At 53.2% G+C, this 24,844-nt stretch overlaps 9 protein-coding genes across 9 annotated transcripts; 5 read left to right on the top strand and 4 right to left on the bottom strand.

Moving 5' to 3' along the window:
- Positions 1–2,504: 2,504 nt before the first annotated feature.
- Positions 2,505–5,740, top strand: BROUX77_007683 (uncharacterized protein; the record flags this gene model as incomplete). Its single annotated transcript, XM_073752803.1, has 5 exons — positions 2,505–3,619; positions 3,686–3,853; positions 3,927–4,909; positions 4,979–5,289; positions 5,369–5,740. 5 exons carry the CDS (start codon positions 2,505–2,507, stop codon positions 5,738–5,740), a joined length of 2,949 nt encoding a protein of 982 aa, XP_073601976.1.
- Positions 5,741–6,331: 591 nt separating this feature from the next.
- BROUX77_007682 (uncharacterized protein) lies at positions 6,332–7,300 on the top strand (the record flags this gene model as incomplete). The annotated part of the gene is made up of 1 exon (XM_073752802.1): positions 6,332–7,300. The coding sequence occupies one exon, from the start codon at positions 6,332–6,334 to the stop codon at positions 7,298–7,300; it is 969 nt and encodes a 322-aa protein (XP_073601975.1).
- Positions 7,301–8,032: 732 nt separating this feature from the next.
- Positions 8,033–9,274, top strand: BROUX77_007681 (uncharacterized protein; the record flags this gene model as incomplete). The annotated part of the gene is made up of 1 exon (XM_073752801.1): positions 8,033–9,274. One exon carries the CDS (start codon positions 8,033–8,035, stop codon positions 9,272–9,274), a length of 1,242 nt encoding a protein of 413 aa, XP_073601974.1.
- Positions 9,275–9,756: 482 nt separating this feature from the next.
- On the top strand, positions 9,757–11,080 carry BROUX77_007680 (uncharacterized protein; the record flags this gene model as incomplete). The annotated part of the gene is made up of 5 exons (XM_073752800.1): positions 9,757–9,923; positions 9,989–10,109; positions 10,170–10,338; positions 10,406–10,978; positions 11,049–11,080. The coding sequence occupies 5 exons, from the start codon at positions 9,757–9,759 to the stop codon at positions 11,078–11,080; spliced, it is 1,062 nt and encodes a 353-aa protein (XP_073601973.1).
- A 291-nt stretch (positions 11,081–11,371) lies between these two features.
- BROUX77_007679 (uncharacterized protein) lies at positions 11,372–11,905 on the bottom strand (the record flags this gene model as incomplete). The annotated part of the gene is made up of 1 exon (XM_073752799.1): positions 11,372–11,905. One exon carries the CDS (start codon positions 11,903–11,905, stop codon positions 11,372–11,374), a length of 534 nt encoding a protein of 177 aa, XP_073601972.1.
- A 2,423-nt stretch (positions 11,906–14,328) lies between these two features.
- On the top strand, positions 14,329–15,613 carry BROUX77_007678 (uncharacterized protein; the record flags this gene model as incomplete). Its single annotated transcript, XM_073752798.1, has 5 exons — positions 14,329–14,374; positions 14,436–14,487; positions 14,543–14,675; positions 14,741–15,031; positions 15,095–15,613. The coding sequence occupies 5 exons, from the start codon at positions 14,329–14,331 to the stop codon at positions 15,611–15,613; spliced, it is 1,041 nt and encodes a 346-aa protein (XP_073601971.1).
- Positions 15,614–16,622: 1,009 nt separating this feature from the next.
- On the bottom strand, positions 16,623–17,294 carry BROUX77_007677 (uncharacterized protein; the record flags this gene model as incomplete). The annotated part of the gene is made up of 1 exon (XM_073752797.1): positions 16,623–17,294. The coding sequence occupies one exon, from the start codon at positions 17,292–17,294 to the stop codon at positions 16,623–16,625; it is 672 nt and encodes a 223-aa protein (XP_073601970.1).
- Positions 17,295–19,746: 2,452 nt separating this feature from the next.
- Positions 19,747–21,108, bottom strand: BROUX77_007676 (uncharacterized protein; the record flags this gene model as incomplete). Its single annotated transcript, XM_073752796.1, has 1 exon — positions 19,747–21,108. One exon carries the CDS (start codon positions 21,106–21,108, stop codon positions 19,747–19,749), a length of 1,362 nt encoding a protein of 453 aa, XP_073601969.1.
- An 885-nt stretch (positions 21,109–21,993) lies between these two features.
- On the bottom strand, positions 21,994–23,512 carry BROUX77_007675 (uncharacterized protein; the record flags this gene model as incomplete). Its single annotated transcript, XM_073752795.1, has 2 exons — positions 21,994–23,049; positions 23,213–23,512. The coding sequence occupies 2 exons, from the start codon at positions 23,510–23,512 to the stop codon at positions 21,994–21,996; spliced, it is 1,356 nt and encodes a 451-aa protein (XP_073601968.1).
- Between the last annotated feature and the right edge of the window lie 1,332 nt (positions 23,513–24,844).

Raw genomic sequence — 24,844 nt, 5'->3', positions numbered from 1 at the left:
AGTCCTAGCAGCTGGGCGGTGAGAAACTGCACGTCATTACACTTCGCCAGTGCAGCTATCTATAGGCGGGTTCGGGTACTGGTTTTTAAACAGCTATATGTATTTCTGGTACCAGCAATGGTCCCCTGTCGTATGTCGAGAATCCCTCGCGAGTAGACAGGTAAATAAAGACTTTCACTCACTCACAAGCCCCCTCCTGACCCCCGCCACCCGACCCGCCTTTAACCGAGGCCCGAAATCCAAGGCTGCTGAACCTTCGGGCGCGGACGGGAGACCTCTTTTCACACCATTCTGGGCCGTGGGATTGCCGTATGCACGGTGTGGACCTACTTGGACATCCTTGCCGCAATAAAACAGCTGACATCCCGGTTCGCCAAGCCGGGCACCTCGGGGTGCCACCTTCGGCGCGGCCAAATCATCTGCGGCAGGATGAATACGTCCGCATCCAGACCGGCCGCCGCTAAGGGACACGAGCTCGCCGAGGCGTAAGTCAAATTGTGCCCGGGATAAGCATCGGGTTGAGCGGCATGTCGCTCTCCTGGGCCCCCGGCTATTTCTGTACACACCTCAACACCGCCTTCCGCAACTGGTGGGTAGAGGAGGACCATGCCTTGAGACTCCGTCTGCGCCGCCCGGTTGAGGCCCCCGAGAAAGCGGGGAGCCACTCGATTGGCCGCTAAAGCCCCTGCCGCGCTGCTCGTCCCCCGCCGTACGAGGACTGAGACCCGTGCGCGGGATGTGCGCTCTCCCCTGGCTCCAAGGCAAGCGTCCAACCACCCGATTCTCTGCCTCTCGGAGCTCGTGATCTTCTGGGCTCCCTCATTTAGCGAGTCGGCGCCGCTAACCTCATACGCTCTCTCTTTCTCTCTATCTCTAGACCCGGGGTCTTGTTTGGGGCCACACAAGCAAAGGTCAGACTTTGGCCATGATACTTCGAAAAGTAGAGTTTTGGATGTCTGCTTCTGTCTTTCATGGTACCAGAGATGGTCCTTTGTCGTATGCCGAGATTCCCTCTTGCGTGAGAGTAGACAGGAAAAATCAAGTCGAATCATACCATCTGACGCTTGCCGATCCTTGTTCGTGTTACTCCTCAAGCTACAAGTCCCTAAGCGCTGTTCGAAAACAAAGGCCATTGTTGTTACGAGCCAATTACTGATGCCATCATTCCTTCAGTCTTATACACAAGGCCACCTTGTGGCAAGGATCCCACTCATAGTATCAACTACTTATGTAGTTGGTTACAAGTTTTGCAGAGAGTGCTTGTACTACACTGAGCTTTCTATCTCCTACGCCGATGTAGCATGTGGCCTGTGTTGGGCCACGCCGAACATGTCTCTCTATGCAGGCCGCCCTCGCCAATAACTGGATGACTGGCCAATGGCTGTTCTTACCTTCATAGTTTTCGCTACGTGCTTACAAGAGCCTTCTCATCCATGCCCCATGTAACCCATGGTTGCACTGGCATAGATCCTTATGAGATGGACATGCAGGAAGGGCTGTAGGACCCCAGCAGATGGCTGAATATGCATATAGGCTCCTGGGCTGGGCTACTGGAGAATCAACTAGGCATAGGCTTCAACCAGCGCCTATAAGCCCGGCTTGTGAGACAGCGCTTTTGTGAGGGGGAGTCCTCCATATGTGGTTTGCTTGGTAATTCCCGATTCGCTGAGACGCCTCTATGCCTTGGCCACTCATCGTACTGACGACATATGTACACTGTACACGCACTCCCATGAACCATGAAACCAAGAAGATGCCGCTTGAGCCAGATAGCGACTCGCTTCGCCACCATTGGCTACTACGCTACTGGCAACCAACAACCTAAGCGAGAAAACGCAGCTTGCAAGTCGCAGCTCTTGAGCCGCCAGTAGCAAGTCTAAGTGCGTTTAGACTGGGATCGTATGTATATGTACATGCATACCTAAACCTTATGAGCAACAAGACATGGCAAAGAAGATGTCCAGAGTGGCACACGCGTAGTACAGCACACGCTTCTACATATGTAACCCAGGTTAGGCATTCGCTGAGGATATGCAGCAGAGCAGCACTTAATTCACGTGGCACATTAGCAGTGGGTGCCTACATGGGGCGGGTGTCTGCCTGACGAGAAGACCAAAGACCGACAGCGGTCTTTGCTGGTCAGTTGACCTCATCTGGCGTCGCATTCCGTGTAGCCATCTGACAGGACAGGCCCAAGTATATAAAGCCCAGAAGATCCCACCCTTTAAACTGCGGCTGAGCGGCTTGTTACTCTCCTTGATATCTTTGTTTAGTTCCCTTCCTCTCTTCTTTTCAATCGGTCAAATCTCTCTTCCAAGACCTTTGTTCACCTTGTGCCATTTAACTCTCGTGGCCCACGCCTAGAGCCCCCGCCCGGCTTGTACTACTGCGTTCTATCTGCGCCCGAGCAAGGAGCAGACCAGCTCAGCTTGTAGCCACTAGTATGCCAAACGATCCCGTCTTGCGTCTGGTATACCCGCCCATTGCTAACTCACTTATAGGCCATGGCTTCTGAAAAGCTCAGTCTCGCCGGCACTGATCTTACAGGCACGCGTTTAGATACCGAGGATATATTCGGGGTCATCCCTTCTGAAACAATCGTGACGCCCGACAACACCACCAACGACTCTCCAACTACGCCTCCAGCAGCCGCAGAGCCCAAGCCAGACACAAAGTCCAAGCCCGAGCCACAGCATAGAAGACAAATCGCCCGGGATTCCGCTCCCAGTGATTCCTACAGCGACTATGGGACCGAGTCTTCCGATGACGATGACGATGACGATGACGAAAGCTACTCTCGGTCCAAGTCTAAAATGAACAAGAAAGACAACACCAACCCCGACGCTGATTCTGACACTGATGACAGTTCACAGCCCCGGACGAGCAGGGTCAAAAAAGACAAGAAGAAAAAGAAAAAGTCCCGTGGTACTCGTAAGGACAGCAGAAAGAAGCCCCGCCGTGTTCGAAACTCGGTCAAGGCCTATGAGAGTGACTCCTCGTCCTTGTCGAGTGCTCGCTCCACTTACGAATTCGAGTCTAGTGTTTCTTCTGACGACGAGGGGGGAAACAGAGAAGACATGTCCGAGGTTGTGTGGCTCAGGCGCCAGCTAGAAGTTCTGCAGCGTGGGAATTCCGGCTCGTATTCTCACCCCTACAATGGACCAGGATCCGGCCCGCCTGGCAATCCCTACTGTCCTCCGCCAAGTTTTAGGGGACCACCAGGCATGATGCCTTACCGGCCTCCTCCTCCGCCCATAAGAAGGCATTCCGCTCGTTATGAATCGGATAGGGAAATCAGAACTAGACACCCGAAAAGAAGAGGCACGGAGATCGCTCACAAGGCGAAACAGGGCTACCGGCGTGTCGACCATGTTTGGGATGGAACAACCCACAACTTCAAGTTGAAAGACACTACCAAAGCCATCCCCGAAGAAGACAGTGATGTCGAGTACGCCTTTCAAGTTCGCCGTCTTCTTGACACTGCTGGAAACTACAAGTTTACCATGGTTCACATCTTGAGCAAACAGCTTCAGGAGGTTCTTCGACACGTTATTGGCAACATTCACAGCGTCAATCTCATGGAGTCTGTCCCAAAAATACTACCAGACACCCTATTCTTGTAAGTAATCGACATCAACCACGGGGATATGCAATCAAGCACAGTTACTAAGTTCCATTTCTGTAGATATCTCAGCAACCTAGAAGCGTATGCCAAAGAGCTCAAGCATACAGAGCCCGAAGGAGACTCTTCCAAGGCTCGCAAGGCACACAAGAAGAACATCCGTGTCAAGCTGAACCACCTCAAGTGGCTCATTTCCTACATCAATGAAGACTACTCTGCCACCAAGAAGAAGTAAGCCTTTAGTGCATTCTCTGTCTTTCTGTATCGCCATGCTTTGGAAAGAAACTAACAGCCATTCATTCAGTCTCGCTTCCATGCTCTCTACCGGCCTCATTACTTTTGAATTGATTTGGGCCCTGTGGAAACCCTCGACTCTTGCTCACACGTCAACCTATGGCTCCCATGACAACCCCCGAATCTTCGAGGTCGAGTCTTGTGAAAAGCATTCTCGTTTGATGTCGCCTCCCTTCTGGTCAATCAGAGGCAGATATCTAAACTTCAACGGCAGGCAATTCGGATACCAAGATTTCAGTGTCAGTGTGGAAGAGTTTCGGGGTGCTCGCAAAATCACGGGTCTTCCGGTCTACCCATTCTCCTTTCACCCACAGAATACTACTGCTAGAGAAGACCTGATCGCCCGCGGCAAGAAATTCGTCGACCTGTGCGGCGTCAATTACAAGTACTATGACGGGATGGCCTACTCCAAGCGCGGTGATGGCATTGTTCGCATCAACATTGCCGGCCGCGTCATGGTTGATGCCGCTACGCATTGTCGCATCAACCCAAACTATAGTTCGGGTACACTTTCGCCCCGGGGCGACTATCAGAATATGGACGATGACGCCGACGAGTTTGGCAGCGTCTCCCTCTTCAGACTGGACCTTGGCCCGGAAGGCTTCGCCAAGAGGCGGGTGGGCTATAACCAGAGGAAGAAGGCCAGGATTACAAGTGGCAGCTTAGAGTGCCTCAAGCCCAAAGACACTTCCGCCGACGGAGGAAACAGCAAGCAGGACGAAGACGGCGAGGCTGCCCAGCACCCCGTCTTCTCAGACATAGACTATCTTATTGCATCTCCCGTCGTGCTCGGCTTCTCCTTTTCAGAAAAGCTATGGCTGGAGCTAGCGGTATCCCACATTGGGGAAATCAAGTGGAATGAAGATGCCTATGATTCTTTAGTGCTCGCGCCCAAGACCAAGAATATTGTCCGGGCTCTTGTTGAATCACACAAGTATCATGCCGCCGAGAGCATCGACGATGTGATTCAAGGCAAAGGCAAGGGCCTCGTTGGTAAGTTTAGATTCCCAGAGTCACACGAGTTCTCAAAACACAATCAAGTACTAATATTTGACTTTGCAGCTGTTCTTCATGGGCCTCCCGGCACGGGAAAGACGCTCACAGCAGAGGGAATTTCCGAGCTCCTCAAATGTCCGCTCTACATGGCGTCTGCGGGAGAGCTGGGAACTTACTCACAGACTCTGGAGCATGAGTTGCAAAAGATGCTAGACATTTGCCATGCCTGGGGTGCTATTCTTCTACTTGACGAGGCCGATGTGTTCTTGGAGAAGCGAAATCTCCATGACATTAACCGGAACGCACTTGTCAGCATCTTCCTGCGACAGCTAGAGTATTTCCAGGGTATCCTATTTCTCACGACAAACCGTGTCGAGGTGAGTTTCTGGTCTTTTATGATGAGAGAGAGACATGCTATTAAGATACAGCCCCGCTAACTAACATGCCCCTCTGCAGACATTTGACGATGCCTTCCAATCCCGCATTCACATTGCCTTGCGCTATGACAACCTCGAGATCCGGGCCCGCCAGACCATTTTCAAAATGTTCATCGGCAAGGTGCAGACGCAGAAGCCTGCGACCAAGGCTCTCGAAAGTTCCTCCAAGCCGTACGTTTTCACCGACGATGACTTTGCCACTTTGAGCAAGTGGGATCTCAATGGGCGACAGATCAAGAACACGGTGTGTACGGCTCAAGCTCTTGCCATCAACAACAAGGAGACGTTTTCCATGAAGCACATCAGGGAGGTTTTGGATGTGCTGGCAGCGTTTGACCAGGACCTCAAGGGAGGCCCGGGCTACCAAGAGGCTATGCGGAGTTACTTTTGAGTGTTAAGCTGTATGTGGGAGAACTGTCAATGTCTGTCTTTTTGCTTTAACTTTCTTTTTTCGCTTTTGTGTGGAAGTATCGCTGTGACTGTGGTTGGTTTTGCGACTGATGATGTCATTACTTGCGAGACTCGAGATAGTAACTAACCAAAGATGAGAATGCTGCTCTTGCCAATTCTGTATGAATTTCATCTGATAAAAGGACCCCCTTGTACTACCTGTTCGCTTGCCTCTTGCCGTTTTCTGTTCTCAGAGAAGTCGCTACTCAACGACTTGGCTATAATGCAACTGGATGGACACCGCCAACGAGACCGAGATGCCACACTGTGTCCAATCGGTCATGTGCGCCGGTTGCATTTACGTTGTGATGTCTTGTGTTGCAGCTTGCTACTTTCTGGTAGCACAGTTTGAGGCAAAAGTACTAACATGAAACCGCCAGCTTTATGTGTGAGTAGCGGTGGGCATGGAGAGTCCAACCAACTACCCTCTCTTGTGAGTTTCATGGCTGCTATGAAAGCCACTTTGTGATTTCATTTCCACGCATCACCGCCCACTCGGCCGTCTCTAGCCATGGATCCTCGCTGCCGCTGCATGCCGCACTTGGGGCAGTTCACCCCATTCCATCAGCATCACATATCCGTGACGCCTGTCTATTTCGTAGGCCCGCCAACCTTCCCCGTACCGGGGCCATCGCCGCCGTTCATGCCATGCCAAGAGCTGCCTCTAGCAGCCCATCAAACACATCTTCACGCCGACGTCAACCATTCCCAGAACATTTACTGCCAAGAACATTACAGCAGCCACTACTACAACAACGCTTCAGAACCTCCAGCACAGTCTCCCCCGACCGAGCCCAATCCCAACTACATCGCCGTATTGGCCAGCAATACAGAGTATCTCATTCTACGTCAAGTCATACACATACACCTTCCGCGCACTGCCCATCTGCCACGCGCAAGCACGCTGCGCCCGCGAGACATCCTCTCCGACAGCCTACCATCGTACTTGCCAACACACCTGCAGACCGGCGGTAGCGAGCTACTCGCCCAAGCCTCGGGCTTCCTGTTTGCGCACCTGGAGCAGCTGAACGCTGAGGGCGGCAGCAGTGCGCCGGCAACAACGATTGCGGCGCGCCTGCACTTTCGGCTGGCGCAGACCCCGACCGTCGGCCGAACGTGCAGCAGCCTGTTAGCGCTGGTCGTTGCGCTGTGTCTGCTGCTGGATGAGGCCCGGGGCTTTGGATGCTCGGAGCAGCTGGCCGTGGACGTGGGCGGGTTTGTGGCGGACTTTGGAGCGGTGCTGAGGCGGATTTCTCGGCCCGAGGACAACATGATGAAGGGCCTGGTGATGGCATCTGCGAGGATTTTCAGGGGCGGTGGTAGAGCAATTGGTCTTTTACGCAGGCTATGGGATTACCTGGAGCCGGTCGAGCGCAGAGATGTGGTGCAAGCAGTAAGAGCTCAAATTGGCGGTGGTACGACTAGTAGTCTGGTGAGATTCCAGCAAGCTCTGGTGGGGATCGAGGGTGGAGAGACAGGGTTAGCAGGGTTGGCTTCATAGAGGGAGCTAAAAGACAAAGCTGAGATTTTCTTGCAACAGATTAACCAACTAGTTCACTAATAGCTGTGCACATACAAATATGCATGCCAAGGGACACTCCAGCCCAGAGCCCCTCAGGCCAATGAGGGAGTTCATACGGGTCGTGGGGTGGACTGCCAGCTCATCGGCGGCTCTTGTTAGGAATTCAATGTTTCTGCAGTACATTGACCGTGGCTGTTAGGGCAGCCCTTTGGTGGTGTCAATGACGCTGCACGAAGCCTAAAATAACGGCTTCTAGCCGCTTGAAAAGAGCCGCAGGCTCGAGTTTGGACCCTGAAGACGCTGAAAGGTGGCCGAGGTCTAGTTCTTGGTGGAGCCAGCACAACAACGGCCTGTTGTTTTTTTTTTATCACTCCCAGCCGCTTTTATATACGCCGTACAAGTAGCCATGGGCCCCCTGGCCCTGCAAATCGCGGTCTGGCTGGCTGCTGGTGCTCCAGCTATTTATGTTTTGCTGTTCCCGCCAATGCACCTCACTTGTTTTTACAGCCCGACCGCCTCGTCTTTCTCTGCGTCCTCGTTGTCGCTCCTTTTGTTTCCTCGCCCACCCGCCGCAGCTTGAGTATTGCTGCTCTTGAGAGTCGCTAGTATCTCCCCCCCTTTTTTTTTTTCTTTTCCTTGCCTTGACCACACGTCTCTCTCCTCCCTCGAGGCTCCCACCGCTCCGTGCGCCCTCCCAAATTCACTCCCACAATGGCCGCGCTCCAGCCGTTGACGATGATATCGCCAAAGCCAGAGCCAGAGAGCCTGGACTCACTGCCCATCAGGCCTCGCTACGACGGGCGCGCCCCGAGCCCGAACCGCTCGCCGCCTCTCCACCACATCTCGTCAGCCATGTCTGGCGACACCATTGCTGCCCCGGCCGTCACCGCCCCAAAGACCCCCGATCTCTCCTACCAACGCCACCACCAAGCAGAGCCGGTGCCAGCCGTCGACGAGGAGTACCGCACAACGCGAGCCCAAAACGCCGAAGACACACAAGGAGGTCGCGATGCTCCCAGCGCGCCATACATGTCGCAGGCCCACGTGCAAAACGAGTCTCAGTCTCAGTCTCAATCTCACATCAAGTCCCAGTCCCAATTCTACTCGACAACAAGCCAGGCCTACGGCCCGCCGCCTCCACACGCACAGTACGGCATGCCTCCAGTGCCTGTGAATCCCTACGCAGCCCCGTACTACCCCTCGGCTTCGTGGGCCCCCTACCCAGGGCCACCCGTAGTACCACTGCAGCCACAGGTGCAGCCATTGCTCAAGCTGGGTGACGATGCCTTTGTCGACGACCTCTTCGACATCTCGGAGCTGCGCCGCTCGTGCCGCGATAGCCTCCACGAGTACGTGACTCTGGTCGCCGAGGCCAGCAAGTCCGACGCATACCGCTACGATGGCGCAGTCCTGCAGCGCATGGTGAACAAGCAGGGAGAGGCCATTGCCGTACTGGCAGCCCTGCGCCAGCACCTCACAGACGTCATGCGGTCGTCGGAGAAGTGCCGCTTCCGTACCTGGGTCAGCGGCCTTGTCGCGTGGGTTCCCCGAATTTCCTGTCTTGTCTTGTCACTATGTCTGCAGGTTGCGCTAACTACTCCCAGTGGCTCCATTGTCCCCATCATCAAATCCGTCTTCCGCCGCATTGCTAAGCATTATCCGCGCCTGGACGCGGCCAATGACACCGAGTACGCCTTTAAGCGCAGCCGCACGCTGACTGACTACCTCAAGGCGTCGGTGGCCGGGAGGAAACGCCTCGCTGGCGTGTCCATGTTCCTCTTTGCCGTCCTGTACGTCTTTCAAAACGAGATTCTTCTGCGCGTCTCGCGGACAATGTACAAGCGCGTGAGAAGGCTGCATGACAAGATGGTTCGGGGCCAGCACATGGTCACGCAGGAGGATCTGACAGTCATGGACGGCTGGCGCTGGCGTGTAATTTCGTGGGCAGCCTGAATAGTAGCCCGCCTGCCCGCCCGCAGGGAGGATGTGATGTCGGTGTCTGCTGCCTCAAGGGTCATTCTTCTGGCCTCAGCGACTGGGCTGCCACTCCATCCGGCCCCTATTACGATTGATGATATCTATAAAGCATGTTAAATAATGTAATGCCTACGCATAGTTAGTGTTTATACTCCAACCACGATCATTCAGTGTTTCTCGGCCGACGTGCGTCCAAATAGAGAAGGAATGTATTTCCGGCCATCTGATAACATCGAGCAGCTGCCACCATGGTTTTGTCGTTTCATCTGATGGTGAGCCAGCAACTTCCCCCTGGTCGTTTACCCGGATATCAGCCGATAAGCTCCCGTTAATAAATAACCCGATCCACCCAAATTCTTTCTCAACGACACATTTGACTTACACCGCGATCCTCGATCCGTGCTCCAGCTGATTGGTGCTTGGTCGTTCTTGGTTTCCCGAGCCCATCGCCCCTGAAAATGTCCAAACGCAAGCTTAGCTGCCAAGAGCCTGCCGAGACGGTGCCCGAAGAGACTTCTGCTCTTCCTCAGCCGCTGCCGGATAGAAATGCCAAGTTTGCGAAGCTCTATGCAACTGAGCCAAACTTTCGCGAGCTCGCTGGCTTCAACCCGCGATTTGCGCCGTAGTATGTGTAGTTTAAATCACGCAGTTGAACCACGAGCATCTGTGTGCATGCTAATGCGTGTGTAGTATCAGACATGGATCAATCGACTTCTCTGATCCCAATGCGGTCATGGAATTGACAAAGACGTTGCTCTCCCGGGATTTTGGGCTCAATCTGGAGATGCCGCAGGATCGGCTGTGTCCTATGGTGAGTGCACCTGCACCCGTGTCTTGTCAGCACCGACAGCCTCACTAACAAAGTTTACAGGTACACAACAGACATAACTACATCCTTTGGCTCAAAGGCCTTGTTGACTCAACACTCCCAGCAGGGGCTTCTCAAAGCGATGTGATAGGACTTGACATAGGCACTGGGGCGTCTTGTATATATCCACTATTAGGCTGTGTGCAACGCCCATGGTCGTTTATAGGCACTGGTGAGTTGAGCTACTTGCTTGCCTTTGCGCGGCCCTTTTATCATGCTAACAAGATACACCTGTCTAGACATTGACCCATCCAACATCAAAAATGCGCTCGAAAACGTCGCCCGAAACAACCTTGCCGGACGCATTCGCATCCTCGCGCGAACGCCGACAGATCCGCTTGTGCCTCTGAACGACAGCGACACGCCCCGCCTGACATTTACAATGACCAACCCGCCCTTTTACGAATCCTGCGACGACCTAGAACGCTCCGCAGCGCAAAAGGCACGACCGCCCTTTACCGCCTGCACAGGCTCGGCCGTGGAAATGGTCACAGCCGGAGGCGAAACGGGGTTTGCCGCGCGCATCTTGGCTGAGTCGCTTGAGCACCGCACGCGCGTGCAGTGGTACACTATCATGTTTGGCAAGCAGTCGAGCGTCGAGACGCTAGTCAAGCAGCTGCGCGCGCATGAGATTGGCAACTATGCTGTTACCGAGTTTGTTCAGGGGGCGCGTACGCGCCGGTGGGCGGTTGCGTGGAGCTTTGGGCCGCGGCGGGCCGCGCAGGATGTGGCGCGGGGGGTGAAGGCGGCCATGTGGAAGGGGATACTTCCGCCCTTGGTCGAGGTTGAGGTCGTTGCGTTTCCCGCGGGTGGTGAGGTGGCGGAGCTTGGATTGCTTGCAGAGACGCTTCGAGAGACACTGCAAGCCTTGGAGTTAATAAGCTTCAGCTGGGATACGGCTGGCCTCTGCGTAACGGGTAAAAGCGGTGAGAATGTGTGGTCGAGAGCATACAGACGGCGCAAGCAAAGAGAAGAAGTGGTGGCTAGCAAAAGTGAGGAGAACAGCACTGTTTTTGGCTTCAAAGCTTGGATATCTGCTGGTATGGATAAGACACGGGTGATTTGCCGGTGGACGGAAGGTTACAATGAGAAGATATTTACTAGTTTTCAAGGCTACCTCAAGACAGCGATCTCAAAAGGTCAGGCTGGTAACAAAGCCGGTACAGCTTGATATTTACGGTTGCTAAATTTTACATACAAAGTGCTCACAGAGTCCAGATAGCCAAACCCATAGCCAGGAGACAGCTGGTCCATCCGTTAATAGGAGAAGTCGCTGCCGAAGAACTCACGCCGTCGGTGGTACTGCTGTTGTTGTCGGAGAAAATAGTAGGGACAAGAGTAGAAGAGGCGGTTGAAGTAGGGCTAGAGGAAGATGAAGCGGCGGAAGCAGGTGTCGCTGCGGCTGCGACGGATGCAGAGGTACTGACATCGGTGTCGTCGGTGTCGTCATCATTGCTCTCATCCACGTCGTCACTGGTTTCGCTGGCACTCTCAGACGTAGCAGTAGTAGTGGCATCATTATCCGCCGTGCTCGTTGCCAGGTCGGTCCAAGATTCGCTCAAAAGGTCCGTGAAAAACGCCAGATCCGACAGAACTGAAGTAGTCTGGCCGTCGTCTCCGACAAAAGCCAAGCACGTTCCATCCGTGCAGCAATATGTTCCTTCGTCTTCGACATCGATGCAAATGTTTCCATCGGTGCAGTGGTTGTTGGAGCCGCAGCACTTGGCGCCGGCAGGCATGCAGGTGTCATCGCAGCACGAGAGCCCGTCGTCGCAGGGGCTGCTCCCGTCATCGCAGCATTCGCCGCCGATTGGAACACAGTAGTCGGTGTTGCTACAGCAGACATGGTCGCTGTCGCAACAGCCAGATATATCGGTGTAGTTGGGTTAGTAAAGTTCTTTGTGGTAGCTTCGTCGAGCATCTTGGCTTACCAGCACAGATAAATGAGTCTTCGCCGCAGTCCATGAGACTCTGGCGTCCCATCAGGCGACTGAGGGCCATCTTTGGGAGGTCGCGTTTCTCTTTGCCAGTGTAACGGTCCATGTTGGATCTGGCGCGCAGTTCTTCAGGCAAATTGCGAGTACGCAGAACCGCGGCTTCATTCGTCCCAGCACATGCTGTAGACAGAATTCCAGCCAGGGCCAAAGCGGGATAAGTGAAGCGAGTGAAGATCATGGTCGGCAATGTCAACAGTGGTGAGGGACACAGCAGAATGAGGCCAAAGCTGGGAAGATGGGGAGAGTGTCGTTATATTGACAACCTCTGTCGGACATGATTGTCCCCTTAACTCAGGTTTGGCGCCGGCAATCTGCCATACACTGTTCCCGGGCGAAAGTGTGAGAGCTTAGTGATGGCTACCAACATGGGTATGAAGCTTTATAAGGTTAGGCTCAAGCAGAAACCAGGCAGAATAGGGAGTATAAATCCCTTTGGGAAAGTAGAAATGCAGGGGAACCCGTACTAAAAGGCTCAGGGTTCTTCAAGCGCCCATCCAACCGGTGAGCCCAGTTCCAGGTACACACATGTGCAAAGCGTAGCAGGAATCTCAAGCCTGGCTTCCGCCAAACAAAAGAAAAAACACGAGTTGTTAGCATGTAAACAACCGATCATAGGGCCCCTTTGAGAGCGGGATTCAACGGGACTCGGGCTCCCAGTAGTTACCTTGACTCGCCCGTCTACCTAAATAAACAGGGCAACTGCTGCCTGGTTGATGTTGCACACGCTAAAGTAGCCCCACAGTTCTCGACATCAGGCCAATCTCAACATCTTCGACCTGGAGAACACCAAGACTATAATATGCAATTTGGGTCTGTAGATTTTCGTATATGGCTTCAAATCACATTGCCCCCTATTGCAACATCCTGTTTCTATTTGACTCGAGTCCTTCGGTTATAAAGCTACTAAAATTTACGTACCAATATTCTGGCCACAGGTTAGCTATGTTGTATGTACACACATGTCAGCAAATCAACTGGACTGCCTGTTGTTCTTGAACAAATGACATGTTCCGGAACGTTACAACCTCAAAGAGATAGAATATTAAAGAGATTCAATTCGTCAGAGAAGAAGAGAACTATTATCAACGAGCCTCAAGCTCGAGTGTACATCCTAAAGAGATAAAAGTGTGCCTTCATATTCAAGCGGCTCGTCCTATTGGTCCCCGAATAGAGTGCATCTCAGATATGTCTTTGGTTTGGGAGGACAGAAGGTCGTGAGCAATTATACGGTCTTTCTGCTCGATATCAAGCCGTCGATTGTCGTGATGTGAAGCAGAGGAGGTTTTCCTTCCGATCATCCATGATGCACAGAGTGAATCCTTTGGATATGTTGCATATCAGGATTACGATGAACTTGTTAGTTGTAGGATAGGCGAAAACAGAAAGGCTTAGGGGAATATGTTAGAGACAACTCAGATATAATCGTGAGTCAGACTCTAAAATGAACGATATCAGGGTTGTTACGTGTGGTACATCAACAGCAACACAACATCTTTGTATACAGTTGAACTGTTGGATTACTTGACTGTTTGTGACGAGCATTCGTATTTCGCAGAGCGTAGCTGTACTTCAGCAACTACTAGCTGCAATATTTACACTCTTCTCAAGTAAGAGCTACCGTTTCTTGGTAACTCGGAAAGCCGGGGTCCGCTCAGAAACAAAATATTGCTTTTAATAGCAACTACCATCTGCAATGGCGTTTCTTCAATGTCTCTTCCACCAAAGTATTTCGACTCCCGTTCTGAGGACAATACGGCGTAGTATTTCACATACTTTAACATACACTGTCAATCTGAGCCCGCAGTTGCAGGTACTTCTTAGATGTACCAAACGGTATTTTGGAAGCACGCACTGTAAGGGGCTGTTCATATGCAGTGCCCGCAAAGGATCCGGAACTCCGAAAAGAGTTCCCTCCGTACAATATCCACTTATTTCTATTTTCTAGCTATATATAAGAACGCTCTACTGACAAGTGGTCGCACGCTCACTGTTTCAATGCGGCCAGTTGGAAGCGAGCTTCGTGTGATGCATTTCTTTTCCTGATTGTTTGTTCTCTTTTTTGGTGGCAGTTCAAGGTCCTACCACACTTCTTCATCCGTGTTGTTTTATATTTCGATTCGTGACAATACTCCGTTTTCTACCGGATCGAGCTCGCATTCTGAATCATGTTGCTTCCTCTCTCAGGAGATGAAGGCCGAGTCCTGCTAACAGGTAAAACATTAAGAACATACTACTCTATGATGTTGAAATCGCTTGCTCATTACTACTTCAGGTGCCACTGGATTCATTGCGTCGCATGTTCTTGATCAGCTTGTTGAGTTAGGGTATGTCCCCTACTATCTCTAACTGACGCTTCCGATTTACTCACCACCCATTTAGCTTTTCTGTCACGACAACGGTCAGGTCTACGGAGAAGGGCAACAAGCTTATTGCTTCGCTACCTGAGAAGTTCCAGGCTCAAGTCAACTATGTTATTGTTCCTGATATTGTGGCTGAAAATGCATTCAACGACGTACGTAAAGCCACGATAAACGCTTCATCCTATACACCCATGTTTAACCTCACTCTCTACTACAGGCCGTCAAATCCGCGCCCTTCGCCTTCGTCATCCACACAGCTATGCCATACCATCTAAGCTGCTCTGACCCTATCAAAGACTTCATCGATCCCGCTGTCAAGGGAACCCTTGGAATTCTAAATGCCGTACACTCCTATGGCCCCAGCGTCCGACGCGTGGTTCTAACGTCATCGTCAGCGACCATATTCAACATCAAGAATCACGACAAGACGTACAATGAAGACTCATACTCGCCCCTGACTCTCGAGGATGCCATGACCAACCCCCATTTCGCCTACAGCACAGGCAAGGTGCGTTGACCACGACCCCCGCCTCACAACCTCCAATAACCCCAACACCCTCCTCTTCACCAGGTCTTCGGCGAGCGCGCCGCCTGGAAGTTCATACAGGATACCAACCCTAAATTCGAGCTCGCCACCATCAACAACACCTACACCTTTGGCCCGATCCAGCGCTTCCTCACGTCCGCACGCCAAATCAACGCCTCGAACCACCGCATCCTCGCCATGATCCGCGGCGAAATGAAGCATACACTTGTGCCCACCGGCCGCATCATCACCTATGTTGACGTGCGCGACGTCGCTACCGCCCACGTCCGGGCGATGACGGTGCCCGAGGCTGCCGGCAAGCGCTTCTTCATCGTTGCCAACTACTTCACCAACAAGACTATCGCTGAGGCGGTCCGCGCTCGCCTGCCACAGCTTTCGGATGACTTACCGCCAGTAGATGCGCCGGATGTGGCACCAGAAGTATACTATGAGTTTGATAACTCGCGATCGAAGAACGTGTTGGGTCTAGAGTATATCCCTTTAAACAAGACTATAGGCGACGCAGCCGAGTCTATGATGCGGCTCAAAGATTCGACAGACTAGGCGCAAATAGGTGTATCAAGTAATGAATATACAGTAAGATGTCAACATCTAGACAATGAAGTAGAGGCATTTTGACAGGTATTCCTGTATTGCACGTGTGTGTTACACGGCCTATCCAAGAACTGTTACACAAATTACCCCGCTTTTGTTTGTTTGCTTGATGATTCAACGTCTTCTTGGCATTTCTTTGTAGCAATACGACGACATGTTGGATGCTTTCTGAGCTAGAATCATATTAGCTCTATACCTGTTTGCTGCCTTGGTCCCTTTCCGTGAATATGCTGTAAATTGCGCCTTTCCCGGAGCGTATGCGCGGAGTACATCAAGTATGCTTTGTGTGTATGCCACATTGTTGTTGTTGTTGTTTATTTTTACGCCGTGTGCCAGGGTGCACTGGTCGAATGGGCGTCACAGGCGGCTAGTCCACCTGTGAAAGGAGTATAACTATGAAAAGAGTAGGTCTGCGCCTGAACGAAGAGAACAAACAGCTGGAACACGGAGGCTCGCAGCCTCCAGAGCGACCCTAACGTCACCCCAAAGGTCCCAGTAAAACAAATAACGAAATACAAAAAACTAGACAAAGGAAAAAAAAGCAGAAAATGGCTCGGTCTTTCTGCCGGCCTATGCTTGGTTGATGAGGCGTTGCCGCCCGGGGCCCCAACGGCGTGTCGTGCTCGAAGCGGACGTTGTACTTGTCTAAGTCTCCGTGCCCCGACCTAGCCGCGAGGACTCTACCGACGCTGACTTGCTTGTGCTTTCCGGCCGTAGCCTTCCATGCGACCGGTGCTTCCAGATTTCGCCCGGTGCTTTTCCACCATCGATCTGTCGCTGCTTGGAACTCCCGCTTGCGCCATCGTTTCAGTGCAGTCAAAGTCCACAATGAGTTGGGCTGGGCTGTTTCCTCTGTAGTGGCCTCTTTCGCCAGCTGGTCCGCTCACTCGTTTCCCGGGATGCTTCTGTGGCCCGGAACCCACCTAACTTCCCAGTTTCGGCCTGGGTGTCCGTCTTTCTACTTCCGCATAAGGTCTCTTGTTTCGTCTATAGCTTCCTGCGAGGTGCCCCAAACTGGGAGCCTGGCATTCAGCCTATCCACTATGCTGCGGTTATCTAGGCAGATGACGATTTTGATGTTCGCTGTGTTTGCAGTGGCATTGACTGCTTCGGCTGCAGCGTGTCTCGCCGCGATCGCCTCCGCATCCGCAACCTCTGCCCCGACCCCTAGATGTAGTTTGCCCGTGGCTAGTTCTTGCCCTTGCTTGATCAAAGCCCATCCTGAGCCGGCGTAACCTTTGGAGTCCTTGGACCCATCTGAGTACTCCCACAGAATTGGTGAGCTTTCGTCTGTGATCTCCTGGGTGTGTCTTTCTGCTTCCTCCAGCTTCGAGCCGTAGGCCGTCCTTCTTTCCTCAGGGGCGGGAGCACCGCCATATCTGGCCCAGCAGTTGAGCTTCGTGTACCTATTCAGTAGTGTGCCCAGTATCCAATCCGTCCATCCGTCGAAGGCGTCAGGGATATGCACTCCGTGCTTGTACTTGGCTCTCCTGATAGCCTCAGCTCTGATAATGTCGTCAAGGATCACCGTGATCGGCGGGGCCCCGACGGCGTGGTGTACCAGGTCCACTGGCGTTGTCCTGTAGGCGGGCGCGGCTGCTCGGTATGCGGCCCTGGCTACCACGTCCATTTTCCCGGTGATGGTCTTCATGCGCTTGTCATCTGACATGTTTCCTCGAGGGGCTGGCCACCAAGTGGCTGCCGCGTAAGTCAGGTTTGAGATCACGCATGCTCTTGTCGCGTTCACCATCGCCTGGACTTCTGCTCCCTTGTAGCACCCTGCCAGAATCCGCATCGCATCAGCGGCCTTGCGAGCTTTCCTCATCATCACTTCCGTGTGCCCTTTGAACGTGAGTTTCTTGTCGAAGTGTACCCCCAGCCATCGTAGGGCGTCCCCATTCGGCGTGGGTATGACTTGGGATCCGTCTGCCATCTTTGCTGCTGGCCCTTCTGTTCCCTTCTTGTGGAAGTGTATCAGTGCCGTCTTTCCCTGGTCCAGACTGAGTCCGTTCGCTTGGCACCAATTCTCCACACCCTGTAGATCCCGCTCCAAGGTTCTGGTAGTCTCCTGCAGGTTCCGGCCCGTCGCCAACAGACACCCGTCATCTGCATATCCTCTGAGCATCTGAATGCGGTATAGGGGACACATGAAAAGCATGAAGAGCACCGGTGAGACTGGCGATCCCTGAGGCAGAGTCCCTGGGAGCATCTCTGCTGGCGACACCTCATCGTCTATCCTCATCCTCGCTGTTCTGTTTTCCAAAAATGATTTGACCCATCCACAGTAAATTGCTGGCCACTTCTGTTCCACAAGCCTTTTCACCATTCTGTTTGGCGTGACCGCATCGAACGCGCCCTTGACGTCAAACGTGAGCATCGATGCCACCTGTTTCTGTTTCCATGCGTGTCTAACCTCCGTCACCAAGGATAGGGTCAGGTCCGCCGCTGCTCGTTGCGGCACCGCTCCAGCGTAGTAAGGGTGTATCACACCTCTTTCAAGGGCCTCCCTCGCTAGTCTTCTTGCCATCAATCTTTCTAGAGCTTTCCCAAGCGTGGGGAGCAGTGAGATTAGTCTAAACGACCTCGGGTTGTTCTTGTCGGCCTTACCTGGCTTTGGAATTGGCACCAGGCAGGCGGTCTTGAAAGGCTTGGGGTGATGTGTTCTTTCGATGCACAGCCTAAAAAGTCTAGTGATGTGTTCTCCCAGTCCTTCCCATGCCAGCTTTAGAGCCTGGTTAGGAATGTCGTCTAGTCCTGGGACCGTGTTCTTCGGTGCAAACACGGCGCTCTTGACTTCTTCAACCGTGAGATCCAGTGTGAAGGGGTGGCGGTCTTCCGGTATCGTCGGAGGTGCCACGTCCGGCAGTCTGTTTCTCACATGCGCTTCCAGCAATGCGTCGGCCTTTCCCGCAGTCGTCCTGGCCAGCGTCCCCTCAGTTGTGCGGACCGCCGGTAACTCGGTGCGCGTGGTGCTTCCTGTCCAGCCCACGGCTTTGTAGATTTCCTTTGTCTGGGCCATTCCGTTTATCTTGCCATTGTAGAAGGTTGCCTTTGCTCGTTTAATGGTCGCCAGGTACTCTCCTCGGGCAGCTTGGGTGATCGCAGAAGTGCTCCCCAGGGCTCTTCTGGCTGCCAGTACTTCTTTGTGTCTGTCCTGGCACTCACGGGTCCACCATGGATGGTCTCTTCCTCCGTTCTTCTTAGCTTTTGTCAAAGCTGCCTGGGAGATGCTTGTCAAAATTTCCTCAGTGAGTCTGTCCAAGTCAACGTTTCCTGTTTCTTGGGTCGTCCACCACCGGTCAATTCTTGTGCTCTCGGTCTTTGCTCTGTCGAGTATCGCTTCTGGTCCATCTTGTGCAATTCGCATTCTCGCTCGGTCGTTTTTTGTCACGGGGGCTCTCGTCAGCATCAGTTCCAACAAGGTGTGATCGCTTCCCACATCCACCTCGTCATGTGACCCAAACCATCCCACCTTGCTGTAAAGCTCGCACCCTATCACTGAAAGGTCCAAAACGCCCCCTCTCGCGTGTGTTGGTATCCCGGGGTCATTCAGAACCACCATAGATCCGCTCTCCACCCAGTCTACCAGCTCTTGTGCCTGCGGTTCTCTTCCTTCGGGGGGCGCTTCGCCATCCCAGATTGGATGCCTTAGGTTGAAGTCACCCACTATTATGGCTTTTCGGCTTGGTCTTGTTTCCATCAATTTTTTTGCTGCCTCACCGCAGCGTTTGGATCCTCTCGGGGCGTTGTATACATTGGTGATCCGTATCTCTCCTCCTTGCGTCTCCACCACCAGGCTTTGAATGTCCGGGTGTGGAGGTTCCCATTGCAGTCCACGTGCCTTCACATCTTCTCTGCAGAAAATGAGAACGCGTGGCCTTTCTATCCAGTCATCGGTTGGCGCGAATAGCCTGTATCCTGTTATAGACACAGTCTTCGGTCTGTTCTTATCTCGTACGAAATGGGGCTCCTGTACACATATGACGTGCGGGAGGTGTTTGACAGCAGCGCTTGCCAGTGCCGCCTGTGCATTTCGTCCTTTGCCGAGGTTCGCCTGCCATAGGAGAAATTTGTTGGTTTCTCTATTCATGAGTAGTAGGGGCGTCGGTGATTTCCATGTCGTCGGTAGTCTCCGCTACCTTCTTCTTGTTGGCTGTCGTGTCAGTTCCCGGAGTCGCTTTTTCCTTTCTGACCTCCTTTCCTGTCGCATTTCCAGTCGTCTCCTTCTCGGCGGGCGATGGGCCTGTTTCTGTGCCCCGTATTGTCGAGTCCGCCCCCGCCCCGCTGGCTTGCTTACGCTTTCGACCCTCTCCCTCCGGGTCTTGTGCTTCTAGAGCGATGTTTCCTTGGCCAGCTCTGGCCGCCCAGGGTGCCGTTTCCGTGGGGCATTTGGCAACTGAGTGCCCGGTCTTCTTGCATCTGGTGCAAGTCACTGTCTCTTCCCGACATTCTTTGCTGTCATGTCGGCGTCCACACTTCTCGCAGCGCCACGTTTGCCTAGGTTCACTGTAGAAAGCCTTTGTCTTTTGGCCCATAAAGTTCACCTGTTTGGGGCGGCCCCTCAGCTCCCTAGCCTTGAAGGCTGCTCTAACTGTGGCCTTCAGTCCCTCTCTCAAGAGGCTGCACGCAGCCGGGGCCACGCCGAAAGCCTCCTGCACGTGGTGCTTGGCCTTTGCTTCATCCATGGGTACGAGCACCATCTGTCCCTCGGTGCTCAGCTCGTACCACGAGGTCTGCTGGTCTCTCAGCGCTACCCATACCCATGGGTCATCGACTTCGGCTTTCACGCCGGCTCCCATGGTCTTGGCCACCGCGGCTAGTTCCTCTGCTGTCAGTTCTGCTCCCTTGTCCGGGAGGATAGCAAAGCCTGTTGTCGTCTTGTTCGCCCGTATGAACTTTCTGCCCTTCGGGGCTGCCTTGTTCACCACGCCCAGCACTGCCATAGGGTGTAGGTCGCGCAGTTGATGCTCCTGGTCCATTCTCAGGAAGACTCTGTAGTCTTGGCGGGCCTCCTGCTTTTTCTTCTCCTGTGTCGCCTTTCTCGACTTCTGCTTTTGGGTCGTCTCCTGTTGTTGCCCGACTGCCTTAGCCGCAGCTCCAGCGTAGCTCATTTGGGAGACAGTGCCTCCGGACGCGTTGGACTTTGTGTCCTTCTCCTTGGTTGGGCCGGGCACAGCCTTGTCCGCAGCCTTGCGGTTCGGCTCTGCTGGCTTGGTCGCGTTGGGACCGCTGGCGCGGAAACTCACGACCCATTCCACCAATTTGGGGACGAATTGTTCGTCCATCTCCTTGGAGAGCTTCTCCAGCTCCTCAGCGTTCTTCTCGAAGAATTCGATAGTTTTCTTGTAGCTATCGATTTTTCTCTCCATGGCTAGGGTTGCCTGCTCCGCGTCCCTAAAAGCGCGTTCAAAATACGCGCCGAGCTTTTCCTTGCCTCCCGTCATCTTCAATGACTGAAGACAGGTCAGGGAATCCGTTTATTGTATTTATTTAATGTAAAAAGTCGTATTTGTCTCTGAAAACACCAAAGGTGCCTCTTGAAAGGTGTTGTTGCCTTTTCTTTTTCAAGAACAGCGGTTATAACTTCATCTAACATTTCCAATTTCCAACAACAAGATCACATCCTCTGTGGCGCAATTGGCTAGCGCGTCTGACTGTTACGCTTGTCTTCTGAGCAGCAGCAATCAGGAGGTTGACAGTTCAAGCCTGTCCGGAGGAGATTTCCTTTTTGACTCCATCCAGTGTGCTCATTAGGGTTAAGAGTCCGCTTGTTCCTACCCTAAGCTTTTTCTTTTGCAACTCGAAAAATAGAAAGCAAAAGGGCTTTTTTTGCAACTACAAGCGCTAAGAAAAAAAAATAGATGGAGAGAGGAACGGGTCCGCCTCACGGCGGGCCGTGTAATGCTTTTCATGTAGCTTAGTCATGTAAAATAAAGTCAAGTCAAGGAGAGAGAGAGGAACGGGCCTCAGACCTCTGCATTAACAAAGAAAGCAACACACAGGTTCAAACATTAATGCAAAGCAAAAGGAACACGAATCATCTGTTAAGAGGTAGTCTAGATGACATGATACAGTGGCGAATCTAGGGAGAGGGCGGGTTGAAGAGAAACAAGTAGCAGTGCAAATGAGCCTGTCAAAGAGTATATGCATCAATGGGGCGGGATGGGGGGCAGGGAGGACTGGAGAGAGATGGAGAGAAGATATAAATTACAAGGCGGCAAGAAAGAGAGTCGTCACTGTATCAAGCATGGAGAATTGAGAGCTAAGGAAAAGAAAAAGAGAACAGGCCAAGAACTAGAAACCAAGATTGGAGGAGAGCGATAAAGCATTTATAGCAGCAGCTCCAGGGGGTTTTCAATGACCTTCTTCAGGGCCTTGACCCACTCGCCACCAACGGCACCGTCAACAACCTTGTGGTCAAAGGTAGCGGTGACCTTGATCTGGTCATCCCACTCGACACCGGTGGTGCCGTCCTCGTTTTCGACGGGGACAGCAACCTTCTTGGTAGTGCCGACGGCCAGAATGGCAGCCTGGGGAGGGTTGATGATGGAGGTGAACTGGTCAACAGCAGCGTTCATGCCCAGGTTGGAGATGCAGATGGTGCCACCCTGGTACTCCTCGGGCTTGAGCTTGCCGTCACGGGCACGCTTGGCCAGAGACTTGACGGTGGTGGAGATGGACTCCAGGCCGCGGGCCTCGACACCGGTGACAATGGGAGTGATCAGACCAGTGGGAGTGGAGACGGCAACGGAAACATCGACGTTGCTGAACTCACGGATGGAGTCGCCCATCCAGGCAGAGTTGGCGGCAGGAACCTTCTTGGAGGCGACGCCAACAGCCTTGACCAGGAAGTCGTTGACTGACAGCTTGTAGCGGCCCTCAGCAGAGGCGTTCAGAGCGGCACGCAGCTTCTGCAGCTTGGAAACCGAGATGCTGGAGGTGACGTAGAAGACGGGGTTGGTGTTGGTCGACTCGAGCAGACGAGAGGCAATGGCCTTGCGCATGCCAGAAACGGGGGTGTCGACGTAGGAGGAGACGGCGGCAGAGGCGGCAGCAGGAGCAGCCTTGGCCTTCTTGACATCCTCAACGGTGATACGGCCACCAGGGCCGGAGCCCTTCAGGGTGGTAACATCGACACCAGACTCAATAGCCAGGCGCTTGGCAGCAAAGTTGATGTTGGTCTCGCGCTCCAGGGCAGTCTGCAGGCGGCCGGGAGTAGAGGGAGTCTCGGGGATGGGAGCGGAAGAGGAGGAAGAAGCAGCGGGAGTCGAAGCCTCGGCCGAGGGGGTGGCAGCGGGGGCGGCAGCATCCTCGCCAAGGTCGGCGGCAGTGAAGGACTCGAAGGCGGCAACGTTGGAAGCGTCCTCGACCATGATGGCAATGGGCTGTTTCAAAGCAATTGATTGTTAGCAAGTCATGAACTGAGGCCATTTACACGGCCAAGGAATAACACCCGGTCCATATTCGTCTCAGCACAGCGGTGATGGGTGAAAACAGCGCCACCAGCCATGGCTTGATATGGCCAATTGCGAGCAGAGGACGACGTACCTTGCCAACAGAGATGTCCTTGGCACCGGTATCGATCAGAATCTTGGCGATGACACCCTCCTCCTGGAACTCAAAGTCCATTTGGGCCTTGTCGGTCTCAATCTCAACCAGGACATCACCGGGCTCGATCGAGTCACCGGCCTTCTTGGCCCAGGCACCGATACCGCCCGAGGTCATGGTGGGCGACAGGGCGGGCATCTTGATGACGCTGTGGGGGGGGAAGGAAGCATAGCAGCGGACGAGGGCCGAACGGAGCACCGACGGCTGGGCAACGTGCCTCCGGAGAATGTTGGAAATCATGTTGGACGAGGTGTTTTTGGTGTTGGGAGGGCGGAAGATCGAGAGGGCACGCGGGGGGTGCGAGAGGTAAAAAAAAGAAAGATTTTTGGGAAATAAAAAAAACAAGACTCCGGCTTTTAATTTGCTTTTTGTTGTGAAAGAGCAAGCAGCAGAATCACGGCGAAATCGGACCTGCGATGGGGTGAGGAGGAGGAATTGCAAGCACAAGGCACAAAAGACAAGAAGAAGGAAAAAAAGAGGGAGGGAAAAATGATGGATCTGATAGCAGTAAAAAAATAGATCAGTACATACAGTAGGAAGATTATGGAGACCGAAATAAGAGCCTGCCGGGCCATCAGAGCCAGAAAAGTGGCCTGAAATGTGAGGGGGCTACGGCAAGTTGAGGCACTTGCTTGCGCGGTGTTGCTGTTGGGGGGGGGGGCTTGACCAGAAAGGAAGGGCGAGGCGGAGATAGCGTGCTAGCCACAGGGGCTACAGCGCCTGTTTGCGATCGCTGCAACGCCTCTGGGCCCCCCATCTAGCCGCTGCAAGTCCTGTAGCAACAGCGCTTCCCGGCAGTCTCCAGGCCCGACGTCCTGTAAAGTCTAGCCGCCTAGCGGAGGGGCTACAGCGTGCGCTGGTGTTTAGCGGCATTTTTGTGGCCCTCCTGGTGCCCTGCCCAGCCAAGGAAGGAGCAACCGCACCTGCAATTTTTTGGCCGTGTTGGCTCTGCCTGCGCCGCTCTGATTGGCCGCCAGGAAAGTTTTTTGCGCTATGCCTAATCGGGACACAGGCCGGTACAAACCGGAGGCCATCCCACGGCGTACATGCGGTTGAAAACGGCATCAGCTCTGGGCTTGGCTGGAGAAAAGACAGGAAAAAAAGGCCCGATCATGCTGTTTACTTGCGCCCTGATGAGCCCATTGAGCCAACTAAAGACAAGGTGTCGCGCTTTTTTTTGTATTTTTTCGTGAGGTTTTGATGCGTTTTTTTCTACTGTCTGGAAATAATCACCACTGAAGCGCTTCGCCTTGCCCCGGAAGACCGTTCCTGACTATTTCGTTCCAATAAAAGATAACCCTTGCATACAACCCTTGGACGTAGTTATCAATACCTGATCTCATCAACACCATGGCTAACCATATTCTCATCAATGCACACAAACACAATGCTGCCTTCCCTTATTCTGTCCTCTGCCCCGGAGCTTGCTTGTTGTATCCACACAACAGCCGCATCGATGTAGCTACCAATGATGCCACGCGTTTTCCTTTCACGCCCCATTTCTACTTGGCCGCAGTGGAGGGATCGCTTTGATAGATGACAGAACTGGTCGCACCGTGCCTGGTGGTATAT

Source organism: Berkeleyomyces rouxiae (genome assembly GCF_048999995.1).
Source record: "Berkeleyomyces rouxiae strain 22BRR77 chromosome Unknown BrBRR77_ptg000012l, whole genome shotgun sequence".
NCBI lineage: Eukaryota > Fungi > Ascomycota > Sordariomycetes > Microascales > Ceratocystidaceae > Berkeleyomyces > Berkeleyomyces rouxiae.
Note: the sequence above shows the minus strand (reverse complement) of the source record. Positions and strands in the feature narration are given on the sequence as shown.